The 12,453-nt window shown below is 39.3% G+C and overlaps 1 protein-coding gene across 10 annotated transcripts in view; it reads right to left on the bottom strand.

Annotated features, from left to right (window-relative positions):
• Rbm6 (RNA binding motif protein 6) overlaps positions 1-12,453 on the bottom strand; it is a 107,314-nt gene that overhangs the window by 64,643 nt on the left and 30,218 nt on the right. For 9 of the 10 annotated variants that reach the window (XM_021264762.2, XM_021264816.2, XM_004834072.4 and 6 more), the window contains 2 exons: positions 11,231-11,320; positions 9,765-9,834 (listed from right to left, as the gene is read on the bottom strand). The exons of the other annotated variant lie outside the window; for it this stretch is intronic. In XM_021264762.2, the coding sequence (XP_021120421.2) occupies positions 9,765-9,834; positions 11,231-11,320 (160 nt within the window). The remainder of the gene's footprint in view (positions 1-9,764; positions 9,835-11,230; positions 11,321-12,453) is intronic. 10 annotated transcript variants of the gene reach the window in all.

The raw sequence follows: 12,453 nt of genomic DNA, 5'->3' as shown, positions 1-12,453 counted from the left end.
GCACTCTCCACTCATCCATTTACCCCTGACAGACAACCAGTGTCCAACTAAAGGCACTAGATACCAACCATATCCAGCTTTGGACTCCCCATTTGTGGTTATCACACAAGGATTTGGTGCTTGTCCCCGGTTCTTGGCAAGGAGATCTTTAAACCCTTGGAATTTCCTGAGTAAAAAGACTGACAGGGAGGGCCAGGGATGTAACTCAGTGGCACAACACCTGCCTGGCAAGTGCCAGGTCCTGAGTTCGATCCCTGATACCAAAAAAAGAAAAGATTGACAGGTGTTAGGAGTGGTGGTGCATGCCTATAATCCCAGCACTCAGAAGGGTGAGGCAAGAGGACTGCCACTTGGGAGGCCAGCCTGAATTACATAGCAAGGCCCTATTGAAAAAGAAATAACTAATAAGTAATAACAACAACAAAGGAGTGTCTTTGTTCTAATGATGTAGCTCTTATACCTTGAGGATGAGAACTGGTACCAGAAAGACAAAATCTTGGCCAGAAGCTTGAAACATTTAACCTCATACTCACAACTTCTAGAGAAGGCAAGGTGCTGTGGATTTGAGTTAATCACCCACGGTTAATAATTTAATGAAAATTTCCATAAAAAACCTCTACATACAGGGTTCAGAGCTTCCAAGTTGGTGAACACAACCATACACTAGGGGGATGGTATACCCTAATTCCATGGAACAGAAGCTCCTATACTCAGGACCTTTCTAGACCTTGCCTTTCTAGACCTGTACCTCATGTGGCTATTAATTTGTATCTCTTATCTTAAAGTAGTAAACATTAAGTGTTTATACCAAGTTTTGTGATCTGTTCAGGTCATTTTTCATAATAACGAGCTCCCTCATTCTTTTTTTGGGAGGTAGTACCAGGTATTAAACTCAGAGCCTTCACACTGAGCTATATCTCCAGCCCTTTTCAAATGTTTTAATTTTTTATTAGTATATATTTGTGATACATAATAAATACATTCGTCATGATAGTTTTTATTTTGACACACACTGTTGCCCAGGCTGAGCTAGAACTTGGCAATCCTCTTGTGTTAGCCTCTCAGAGTGCTGGGATCACAGGCATGCATCACCATGCCAGGCTGACCATAAGCCCTTTGGGAGTCAGGTGAACTTGGTCACCTTCTCCCAAGAAAAACTGCTACATTATGGCGGGGATTTAGCTTAGTGGTGCCACCACCTACCTCATGAGAGCAAGGTCCTAAATTCAATCCCTGGTACCAAAAAGAAAAAACTGCTACATTTATGACATTCCCTGTACATTTCTCTTTGGACAAGGAGATAACAACTTGTCTCCAAACATCTCCCTCATACTTAAGCAGAGCCTGAGTTGTCTGCTGGACTTCTGTTTTAATCATGTTCCTTACACCCAATATAACATTCTCTGCTCAACGAGACTGGTGTGATTTTAAACCCTGACTTCAAAGGTGAGTTTGAAACCCATAGGCATAGTATTTAAGCTAAGAAAAAACAAATATAAACACACATGCCAAATTTTAACATGTTCCCGCTTCCTACCATCATTCCCACTACCTGACCTAAGAACTCAGATTACTGGTTTTTGGCTCTGCGTGTGTGTGTGTGTGTGCGTGTGTGTGTGCATGTGTGTGTGTGTGTTGGGATGGAAACTGGGGCCTTGTGCATGCTTAAACATGAACTCTATCATTGTGCTATAATTTTAGCTCCCAGATTCCTCTTACATTGTACCAACAAATCTAAAAGACTTCTGGGAGAGAAGAAATTATCTTCTACTGAAAGCCAAAAAACTTCAGGAAGTTAAAACATTTCTCTTCTGAGCTTCAAAAAGGCAAACAAAGCAATTAGAAACATGGCAGTATTTTGGGCTGTGGGTGTAGATCTGTGGTAAAGTACTTACCAGCATGGGCAAGGCCCTAGGTTTGTTTGATCCCTTCCACTGCTGAGGGTGGGGAAGGAGTAGTATTTTGAGACATTCCAGGAAAGCCTGCTGTAATAAATTATCTCCTGCAAATCTGGGAATATTCTGGTGACTATAATAAGAAGAAAAGCTGGGCACAGTGATACACATCTGTAATCCCAGCACTCTGAGAAGCTAAGGCAGGAGAGTAACAGTTTAAGCCCAGACTGGGCAAATTAGCAAGATTTCTAAAATAAAAAATGAAAAAAGAGTTGGGGATATAGCACAAAGGCCCTAGATTCAATCCCCAGAACCACCAAAAAAAGAAAAAAATGGAGATGGACAACAGCAGAGTATAGGACAGTCCCTTTTCTAAAACCTATTATACACAAATTAATGTTCGACACATCTCAATTCCTACCCTCTAAAAATAGACTAAAATAGACTAAGTTAAGAATATCAGGGGCCAGGGATTTAGCTCAGTGGTTCTGCTGCCTGTCTTGCAAGCGCAAGGACCCGAGTTCGATCCCCCGTACCAAAAAAAAAAAAGAATATCAGAAGAAAATACAAGTTACCAACAAACTATGTTTTGAAAAGAGCTATCTTTTCTACCTCCAGGTGTTACATGTGGCTCAGATGGAGACTTCCAAGAGAACAGTTACAAACCAAACTTACCAATCTGTTAATTAATAAAGTATATTTTTTTGATCCCCGGTACTGAAAAAAAGGTAAGGTTTTGAAGAGGTCCCATTCTCAGATCTACAATGAGACTCAATACCCAAAAGTCTCACAGAAAGATAGCACAGGGTGGGCATTGTTGCGCATAGCTGTAATCCTAGCATTCAGGGAGACTGAGGCAGGAGGATCACACCAAGTTCGAGGGCAGCCAGGTATGTAGTGAGACCCTATTTCAAAATTTTAAAAAAAGAAGGTAGTATATAGAGAGTCAGTAATAGTCAATGACAGTACAAAAATTCCCTACCAGGACTTCAAACAGTACTATCCTTGATAATTTAAGGAATTTCAACAAACTAAAGTATGAGTTAGCTCCCAAGACAGAAAGTAAATTTTATTTTATTGGTTGAGAAAGCTACCTATGCATAAGAAAAAAGGCTGTTAAACTGGCAATCTTAAAGTCTTGTTTTCCAAAACAGTACTAAGATTCTACTTTAAAATCGGCAGCTGGCTGGGATATAGCTCAATAGTAAAGTGCTTGCCTAACACACATGAAGTCTTGGGTTCATCCTGAGCAACCGCCCCACCCTCCAGGCAGCAGCAATCCCTGAAAAGGGAATAGTCCTGATCAAGCCCTGCAAAGATACTTCTTAGACCACGCCCTCTCTCACCAGCCTACAGAATTAAATCTCCAACTCCCCTTAGACACTAAACCTTGGTACCTAATTACTCTCCAAGTCCAAAGGAACTTCCAGCTATCACTTCCCAAGGGTCCAGCAAACCTCTACTCTGTAGCAAGCACCACATCACCTAACAAGGTTCAAGATTATGAGCAAAGGTAACTCAGGGTGTCTCTGCTCAATACTTAGCCAAGTTTGCTGTTCTCAAGATCTATACAAAGGTAACTCCCCTAAAAGAGGTAATCCTTTAAAATGAGGGTAAATCACTCATACTCACTAACAGAACCTTCTACTGAAGTCTTTAGGGTAGGCAATTTAAAAAAGAAAATAAGTCAAACCGTGTCACTCTAAAAATGACTAAAATTAACCTTGTTTCCAGGTGCTCTTCCCAGGACCACCCTCTCTAGCACCAAAACCTCAGGATTGGGCCAGGGATTTAGCTCAGTGGTTTCGCCACCTGCTGTGCAAGCGCAAGGACCTGAGTTCGATCCCCGGTACCAAAATAAATAAATAAATAAATAAATAAACAAACAAACAAAACTCGGGAGTTTTGGTTGTGTTGTGTTGTGTTGTTTTATTTTGTTTGCAGTACTGGGGATTGATCCCAGGTACCACTGAGCTACATCCCTAGCTCCTCACATTATTTTCCTTGAAATAAGGTTTCACTAAGTTACCCAGGCTAGCCTCAAACTTACAATCTTCCTGCCTCAACCTCCTGAGTACCTGGGATAACAAGGCATATACTACCATGTCTGGCTCAGGATTCTTCTCCAGGCCTGCCAGAGTGCACTCACTGCCCCGACAAAAGTCACCCAGCTTTGGGCTGGGGATTTAGCTCAGTGGTTCCGCCACCTGCCTTGCAAGCGCAAGGACCCGAGTTCAATCCCCGGTACCAAAAAACAAAACAAAACAAAAAAAAGATAAAGAACAATTCCATTATCCCAAAAACTCTCTTGCGCATCCTTTCATAATCAACTGTTTTCCTAACACCCTGGCAACCACTATCTTCTATCCCTAAAATTTTGCCTTTTCCAGAATATAAGTGGAACTACAAAGTACACAGGCTTTAAAACAAAACAAAACAAAACAAAACAAAACTGTAATCAAATCAGGCACAATGGTGCATGCCTATAGTCCCAGCTACCTAGAAGGCTGAGGAAGGAGAATCACTTGAGCCCAAGAGCTTGAAGCCAACCTGGCCAAACATATATAAAATAAATTGCAGTTTTAAAGTATACAACTCAGAAGCATTAGTATGTTCATAATGCTGTATAACCATCACCACTATCTACTTTCGGAAGATTTTTATCATCCCAAAGGAAACCCCATATCCATTAACACATTCCCGCCAGCTTGAACTATCAGTTGTACATACATGACTGCCCCATTGGATGGTTTATACCCGATAGGACAGTCATGCCCGTACCACCAGTTGTTCAAGCTGCCTAGCAGTGAGACATACAAATTAGGGCTCTGTTGTGAGCATGAGGATGTTAAGCAGTCACTCATTTCCCCAGCCCTGACAACTGCTAATCTGCTTTCTATCTCTGCGGATATGCCTAATCTGTTCGCGGTACTAAGGATTGAAGCTAGAGCCTTCACACTGAGCTACATCCCCAGCATTTTTTTTTCTTTTTTGAGACAAGGTCTTGCTAAGTCACTAAGGTGCCCAGGTAGTGCTCAAATTTGCAATTCTCCTGCCTCAGTCTCCCAGAGTGTTGGGCATGTGCTGCCACATCTGGCAGACATTCCTATTCTGGGTATTTCATATAAGTGGAATCATATAATATGTGATAATGTGTGTCTGGCTTCTTCCATGTTTGCAAGGCTCATTAAAGTTATAGCAAATAGTAGTATTTCATCCCTTCTTATGATAATGCATTATAAGCTTTGAGTTTGGTTTCTTTCTGAGATTCAACTATGCTGTTACATGCCTAAGTAGATTCTCTATTTTTATTGCTGAGAATTCCATAAGTAGTACATACCAGAGTCTATTTGTCCAGTCACTGAAAAACATTTTATTCCTGACACTTTTTCCAGAAATACAATCATAGCTCAAGATAATTTACCATAAATGAGATTATAATAATTTCCAAAGGGCAAGTGAAAAACTCAAAGCATACAATATATGTAGGTTAGCAATCCCTCATCTACAATTCCAAAATCCAAAACTCCCTTAAAAACCAAGGTTTCTGGTAAATTTTAATCAAAGTATTTTGAGGTAAATTTTGGCCTACATTTCACTGAATCTCTTTATAGTCTTAGTCTTCTTATTCACAGATTTTGCTGCATAAGTATTAGACCTGAATACATATCCCTTAGAATTAATATATGATGTACCTATCACATTTCATTGTTTTGTTGTGTTTGAGACAGAGTCTTGGGCCAGGGATTTAGCTCAGTGGTTCTGCCGCCTGCCTCACAAGCATAAGGTCCTGAGTTTGATCCCTGGTACCAAAAAAAAAAAAAGAAAGAAAGAGACAGAGTCTCATCACGTAGTTCAGGCTGGCCTTCAACTCACTATGTAGCCCAGGCTGGCCTCAAACTTGCAGTGATTCTCCTGCCTCAGCCTCCCAGGCGCTGGGATTACAGACATGCATCACCACACCTAGCTACTCACAGGTCCTTGATAAAAGTTACCTTATATATAAAATACCTCTAAATGGAACAAAAATAAAATTTCTAGTCAGTAAAAAAAGGCATTAATATATTCTCTGTTACAAAGCAACTCCCCATTTTACCAACTAAGAGGAAGAACTCTACCCCACAATCCCAGTTATGAGCAACATCCACCTGGCATACTCTTGCAGGTTGTCATCCAGCCCAAAATGACTGCCAATTTTTCTCTTAGACAGAAGCTATCTTTCTCTCAATAAATTTTCCTATTCTTAACCTTCAAAAAGAAAAAAAGTCAGCCTTTCCATTGAGATTCACACATTATCTTTTTTTGTTTGTTTTTTGAGACAGGGTCTCACTATGCAGTTTAGGCTATCCTTGAACTCACTATGTAGCCAAGGCTGACCTCGAACTCACACTGATGCTCCTGCCTCAGCCTTCCAAGTGCTGGAATTACAGGTGTGTGCCACCATGCCCGGCTCACACATTGTCATTTAACAAGTAAATATTAAAGTTCTCTGAACTTGATTGTTCCAAGACACATGTTCCCACCAGCTTGAACCACTAGTGATATGTTCGTGACTGTCCCAATGAGCAACATGGTACTGTCTTGTCCTGTAAGGTGCTACTAGTCACCCAATGGGAGAGTCATGCTAACCCCATCGTGAACATGTTAATATGCTCTTCCCCTGAGAGGAAATCACTGCTGTTCCCCACCTACATCATGGACACTTCTCTAAAAGTATTGCTGTCATGGAGCTTTCTTTTTTGAGACAGAGTCTTGCTGATGTAGTTCAGGCTAGCCTTGAACTCATGGCAATTCTCCTGCCTCAGCCTCCCAAGTGCTGGGATTACAGGTTTGCACCCCACCCCCTCCCAGCATGAAACTAACTTTCTAGTGAGAATAATGAGATACACAAACCACCAAAAAAAAAAATCAGAGTGATAGATCCAAAGCCAACAAACAAGAATATGATGAAAAGTAACTAAAAAGTGATTTTTAGATTAGATGGAAATTAGATTTTAGATTGGATTTAGATTAGATTGGGTAGCCAGCTTCAGAGAAGTGACACTAAAGCCAAGAGCTTAAATCACAGAAGACAAGTGAAGACCAGAAGAGCAGTCCAAAGGCTATGACATAGAAAGAAGTTGGTACTGGTCAAGGTCAAGAGAAAAGTCTATATGGCAATAGCATGATAGGGCAAGTACAGAGCAGTATGACAGTGGTCAGACAGCCACCAAGGACTAACTCATGTAGGGCTTTGTAAATCAAAACAAGGAGTTGGAAGGCCGGGGATTTAGCTCAGTGGTTTCGCCACCTGCTGCGCAAGTACAAGGACCCAAGTTTGATCCCCAGTACCAAAAAAATAAGGAGTTGGAAACTTCTTCCAAGTGAAGTCAAAGGCCATCTGAGGGTTTTAGGCATGGGAGTAACAAGATCTGACTGATACTTTCAAAAATTCATTCTATTTCTCACATAGAGATGTAGTATCAGTAAGATGGACATTGGTAATCTTATCCTTTCATCAAAAAAAGAAAAATATATATATGTGTGTATATGTATATAAAATACATTATCACTTCATATAATAAAGTGCTGAGTTTTTTTAAAACCACTGTCCTGAATGATTTCACATGTACATCAATGTCTTTGGTCTGCCAATTATGACTCTAATAGCTCCTATGGTCAACAATTTTAAAAACTTTCTCTTTAGGGCCAGGGATTTAGTTCAGGGGTTCTGGCGCCTGCCTTGCAAGCGCAAGGTCCCGAGTTCAATCCCCGGTACCAAAAAAAAAACAAAAAACTTTTCTCTTTGTATCTTATGGATTGATGTAAATTTTACTCTTGTAACACATTTGACAATTTAAATAGAAAGTAAATGGGGCCGGGGATTTAGCTCAGTGGTTTCGCCACCTGCCTCACAAGCCCAAGGTCCCGAGTTCAATCCCTGGTACCAAAAAAAAAAAGAAAGTAAATAAGTAATGCTGAGCAGGGTGGCACACTCCTATAATCCTAGCACCTGAGAGGCTGAAGGAGGACTGGCATGAGTTCAAGACCAGCATGGGGCTACATAGTGAGTTTAAGGCCAGCCTGAATTATATAGTAAGACCCTATTTCAAAAAGAAAAGAGGGGTCAGGGATTTAGCTCAGTGGTTTCGACACCTGCCTCGCAAGCGCCAAGGTCCCAAGTTCTATCCCTGGTACCAAAAAAAAGAAAAGGTAAAGGAGTAATACAAAAAACAGAAAATGAAATATCTGAACTGCTACTTCAATATTAAGACACCTCTTCTTTCATAAATATATCAATACTTAATGAAAATACAATTCATAGCACAAGATTGAAGTTGAGGCTATTACCCTTGAGTTGAGGAGTATCTCTAATTTGTATATTCTACTTTAGTTTCCAATGAAATTATTTATGGGATACATGCAAAAAATAAGTAACAAAAATGAAGTTTACAAGAACAATATAACTACACTTAGTCATGTTTCTACAAATTCAGGATTGTTTTCAAAGCAAAGAAATAAACTACTTTCTTCTGGACTTAATACAACGTATTTTCTCAAGCATAAAGTTTATTTCTGTGGAAAATTTTCCTCTAGAGAACCCATTTGAAGAAGCTATCTAATTAATCCAAAAATTCTAACTATGGTAAACTGTTTAAAAGTGAATTATCAGCTAGGCGTGGCAGTGCACACCTGTAATTCCAGCACTCAGGAGGCTGAGGCAGGAGGATCTCGATGAGTTTGAGGCCAGCCTGAGGCTACATAGTGAATTCAAGTCTGTCTCAAACAAAAACAAAACCAAAAAAGGGAGGGGGGATTATAATCTCAAAAATATGACATCCTCTTACATGAAGATTTCTTTAACTGGATAACTACAATTCTATGTTCTGTGAGAAGCTTAACATTCTACTGTCTTCAACTTAAAATTCTACAAAACAGGTAAAGATTACCTTTATTTTTAAACCATATCATATCATGTAGTCCTAAAAATATTGATCAAAACCTTGAATACTTGATATTTCACTTCTGAATATTTTTTCTACAGTAAGATTTGAAGGAACTGAATGAACTTGGTGCCCTGACATACTATGAGGATACTCTGCAAGTTTAATCTGCAGTTCAAACCAGAGTAGCCGTCAAAATAAAAAGGCTTTTCTGGACTTATTCATGGCTTTCAACATAATAGATGTTGCAGGACTCTGTTCTTAGATAATACTGAAAATTCAAGAAACCAGTATTTTGTACAATTTCTCTGGAAAGTTGTTAATTTTACTCTGAAGCAAGGAAATGTAAAATTTTATATACAGCAAGTTTGTTAAATCCTATGGGATTAAATCTAAGCATTCTGCCACTGTGAAGAATATAAATAAAAAATTTAATAATTATATAAAATATATTTAGGGACAGATGCTACAACACTTATTTTGTATTTCACAGGCATTCAGAACTGGAACATGCACCCTGATTGCACATGTGTGGAATAACATCAACAAAGAAGCACACCTAAGACTAAAGGTATAGGAGGTTTCTAAAAATCTTTTTTTTTTTTGGTACCAGGGATCGAACTCAGGTCCTTGGTTTGCAAGGCAGGCGGTGGAACCAATGAGCTAAATCCCCAGCCCTTTTTTGGTTTTTTGAGACAGGGTCTCCCTTTGTAGTTCAGGTTGGCCCTGAACTCACTATGTAGCCCAGGCTGGCCTCGAACTCAAAGCAATCCTCCTGCCTCAGCCTGCCGAGTGCTGGGATTACAGGCGTGCGCCACCACGCCCAGCTCTAGAAATCTTAATTATGGTTTCTTAAAAAGAAAAAATTTTTTTAAGTAGCATATAATGCTGAGATCTGACAAAGACCCTTCCTAACCCAAAGCCATATACCTGTAAAGAAACTCACCTGTGTTATACTCCTTCAACTGCAACTCCCTTACAGGCATTCCATTGGCAGTCCGAAAGGCATTAAGAATCTATAAGAATATGGTATTTACACTGATGATACAAATCACAGTCAAACACTATATTTTCCCTAATGGTTTTATTCTATAAAATTTCAAACTATGGTTATTTTGTAAAAGCAAAATTAAGTCATGCTTATTCAAAAATTCCCAAATATGTAAGAAAGGCAGAGTGTAATCTTCAAGAACTCAAGCTTTCAAACTATCTGTAGTCCAAGCCTCTCCCACTCACTTGTCTAACCTTTTAGTGCCCAGTTTCTCATCTATTAACATAAAATGATGCACTGGGCTCAGTCCAAGGCATGGCATGTGAGCTCAGTCTGGTGAGGTTTTTCTGTAACTTCAAACAAACTGCTCTCTTGCTGCATTCAGGCCTGGGCTCAAATGCGCTATCCTTCACTGATGCCTTTTCTAACTGCTCAGTCTAAAATGGCCCCAATCCCAGTGACATCCTATCTTTACCCTTCTTCAGAAAACTTATCACTGTATTATGTATCTTTTGCTTGCTTTTCTATTACTCATGGAGGCAGTGGCTTTATAATATTCACTGACACAAAATACAAACTGAAAATCCCTAATCCAAAAATGTGGAATCCAAAACACTCCAAAGGTTTTAGATTTTGGAGTATTTTGAATTTCATATTATCAGATTAGAGATGCTCAACCAGTAAACTTTGTACAAATATTCCAAAATCTAAATGACTTCTTGCCCCAATCATTTCAGTAAGAGATCCTCTAACCTGTAGGTTGGAATACCTGGTGTGAACAGATTAAGAGTACCTACTCGTAAGACGGTGTGATAATTAAGTGAACTAACGCTTATAAGTATTACACAATGCCTGGCACACAGTAAGCATATTTGTTTCAACATTCTGATCAATTCTTACATAAGTTCTGCCATAATTTAGTAAACCAATTCTTTGAACTGAACAGTTAGGCAGTTCTCAGTTTGTACTATTGTAAATCAACTGCATCTTTATGTATGAACTCTTGAAATAATATTCCCTACGAGACAATTACCAGGTTTAAAGTCAGCAATCATTTCTCATAATGCTTTCTACAAACCTCACCTCAGTGAATATACGCGTAACTGGTAAAATCTGAATAAGCCCAATGGATTACATCAGTCAATTGTCTTGGGCCGGGGATTTAGCTCAGTGGCACCACTCCTGCCTCCCAAGCACAAGGTCCTCAGTTTGATCCCAAGTACAGAAAAAAAGGTCAATTTTCTAGTGTAAATACTGTACTATAGTTACCCAAGAGATTAACCCTGAGAGGGGCTGGGTGAGGAGTATACATGATATCCCCATACATCTTTGTACCTTCCTGTGAATCTATAATTTTTCCAAATAAAAACTTTAAAAAATATTTTTAACTGACAGAGACAGAGACAGAACACATATCTTACCTCTTCTTTTGTGGCATTTTCAGGCACCCCACTTAAACGAATAAGCCTGCTAGGTTTCTCCTCACTTGGGCCAGTCCTATAATCTTGATCCTTGAATTCAGAATGTAAAATTATTTCACAAATATAACTTTGTGTGCAAAATTAAACTCAGTATGAAATATAGACATTGAAAATCAAAAATGAAAATGACTTGTATCACGTGACAATAAGAAAAACTATAACTTTCTCTATTGTTTTAAGTCACCCTTCCAATTTTGGGGGGAGGGTAGTAGTTCTGGGAATTGAACTCAGGCCTTCACACTGAGCTGCATTCCCAGGCTGTGTTCAAACTTGTGATCCTCCTGCCTCAGCCTCCAAAACTGCTGAGATTACAAGTATGAGTCACCATGCCTGGCTGCCAAAATTTGACTTCAAATCATTGGATTACAAGTATGCTAAAACATGCCAGTTGTGCTGATGCACACCTGTAATCCCAGTAGGATCAAGAGGCTGAGGCAGGAGGATTGCAAGAAGTCTGAGAGCACCCTGCACTACATAGTGAGTTCAAAGCCAGTTTGAACTACATAGCAAGACCCTGTCTCAAAAAAACAAAAACAAACAAAAAAACAAGTATACTAAGACACAAGATCATTGAGTCTTGAAATACTAAAGCAGAATATTAAGAGAAACAATACCAGGTTTAGTATGTGCATGTGTTTAACACACATAAATTCCATCCCAAACACAAAAAGAAAGAAAAAGAAAGGCAAGGAAAGGAAAAAAGAAAAAAGGAGGGAGAGAAATACACTGAATATGACTTTTTTTTTTTTTGGTACCGGGGATCAAACTCAGGACCTTGTGCTTGCACTGAGCTACATCCTCAGCTTTGTTTGTTTGTTTGAGACAGGGTCTCTATATGTAGTTCAGGCTTGCCTTGAACTTACTATGCAGCTCAGCCTGGCCTCAAACTTGTGATGATGATCCTCTTGCCTCAGTCTCCCAAGTGCTGGGATTACAGACATGCATCACCACACCCGGCTTGAATATGACATTTTTACAATTAGAAAAAGCATATATTCTTAACACTATAACTTTCTCTTCCTGAATGAGCAAATTAAAAAAGTCTGTTTGTTCTTCAGCAGGCAGCAGCACCACTGAGCTAAATTCCCGACCCAAGCAAATAAAAATTTAAACTAGATGTAATTTATTAAAGATGCCTTCAATAAACAAATTTCAAAACAAAG

This window comes from Heterocephalus glaber, unplaced genomic scaffold, assembly GCF_053883595.1.
Source record: "Heterocephalus glaber isolate CG9 unplaced genomic scaffold, H.glaber_assembly_v1.0 deba00001504, whole genome shotgun sequence".
Lineage (NCBI taxonomy): Eukaryota > Metazoa > Chordata > Mammalia > Rodentia > Bathyergidae > Heterocephalus > Heterocephalus glaber.
This window is presented reverse-complemented; position numbering and strand designations above follow the sequence as displayed.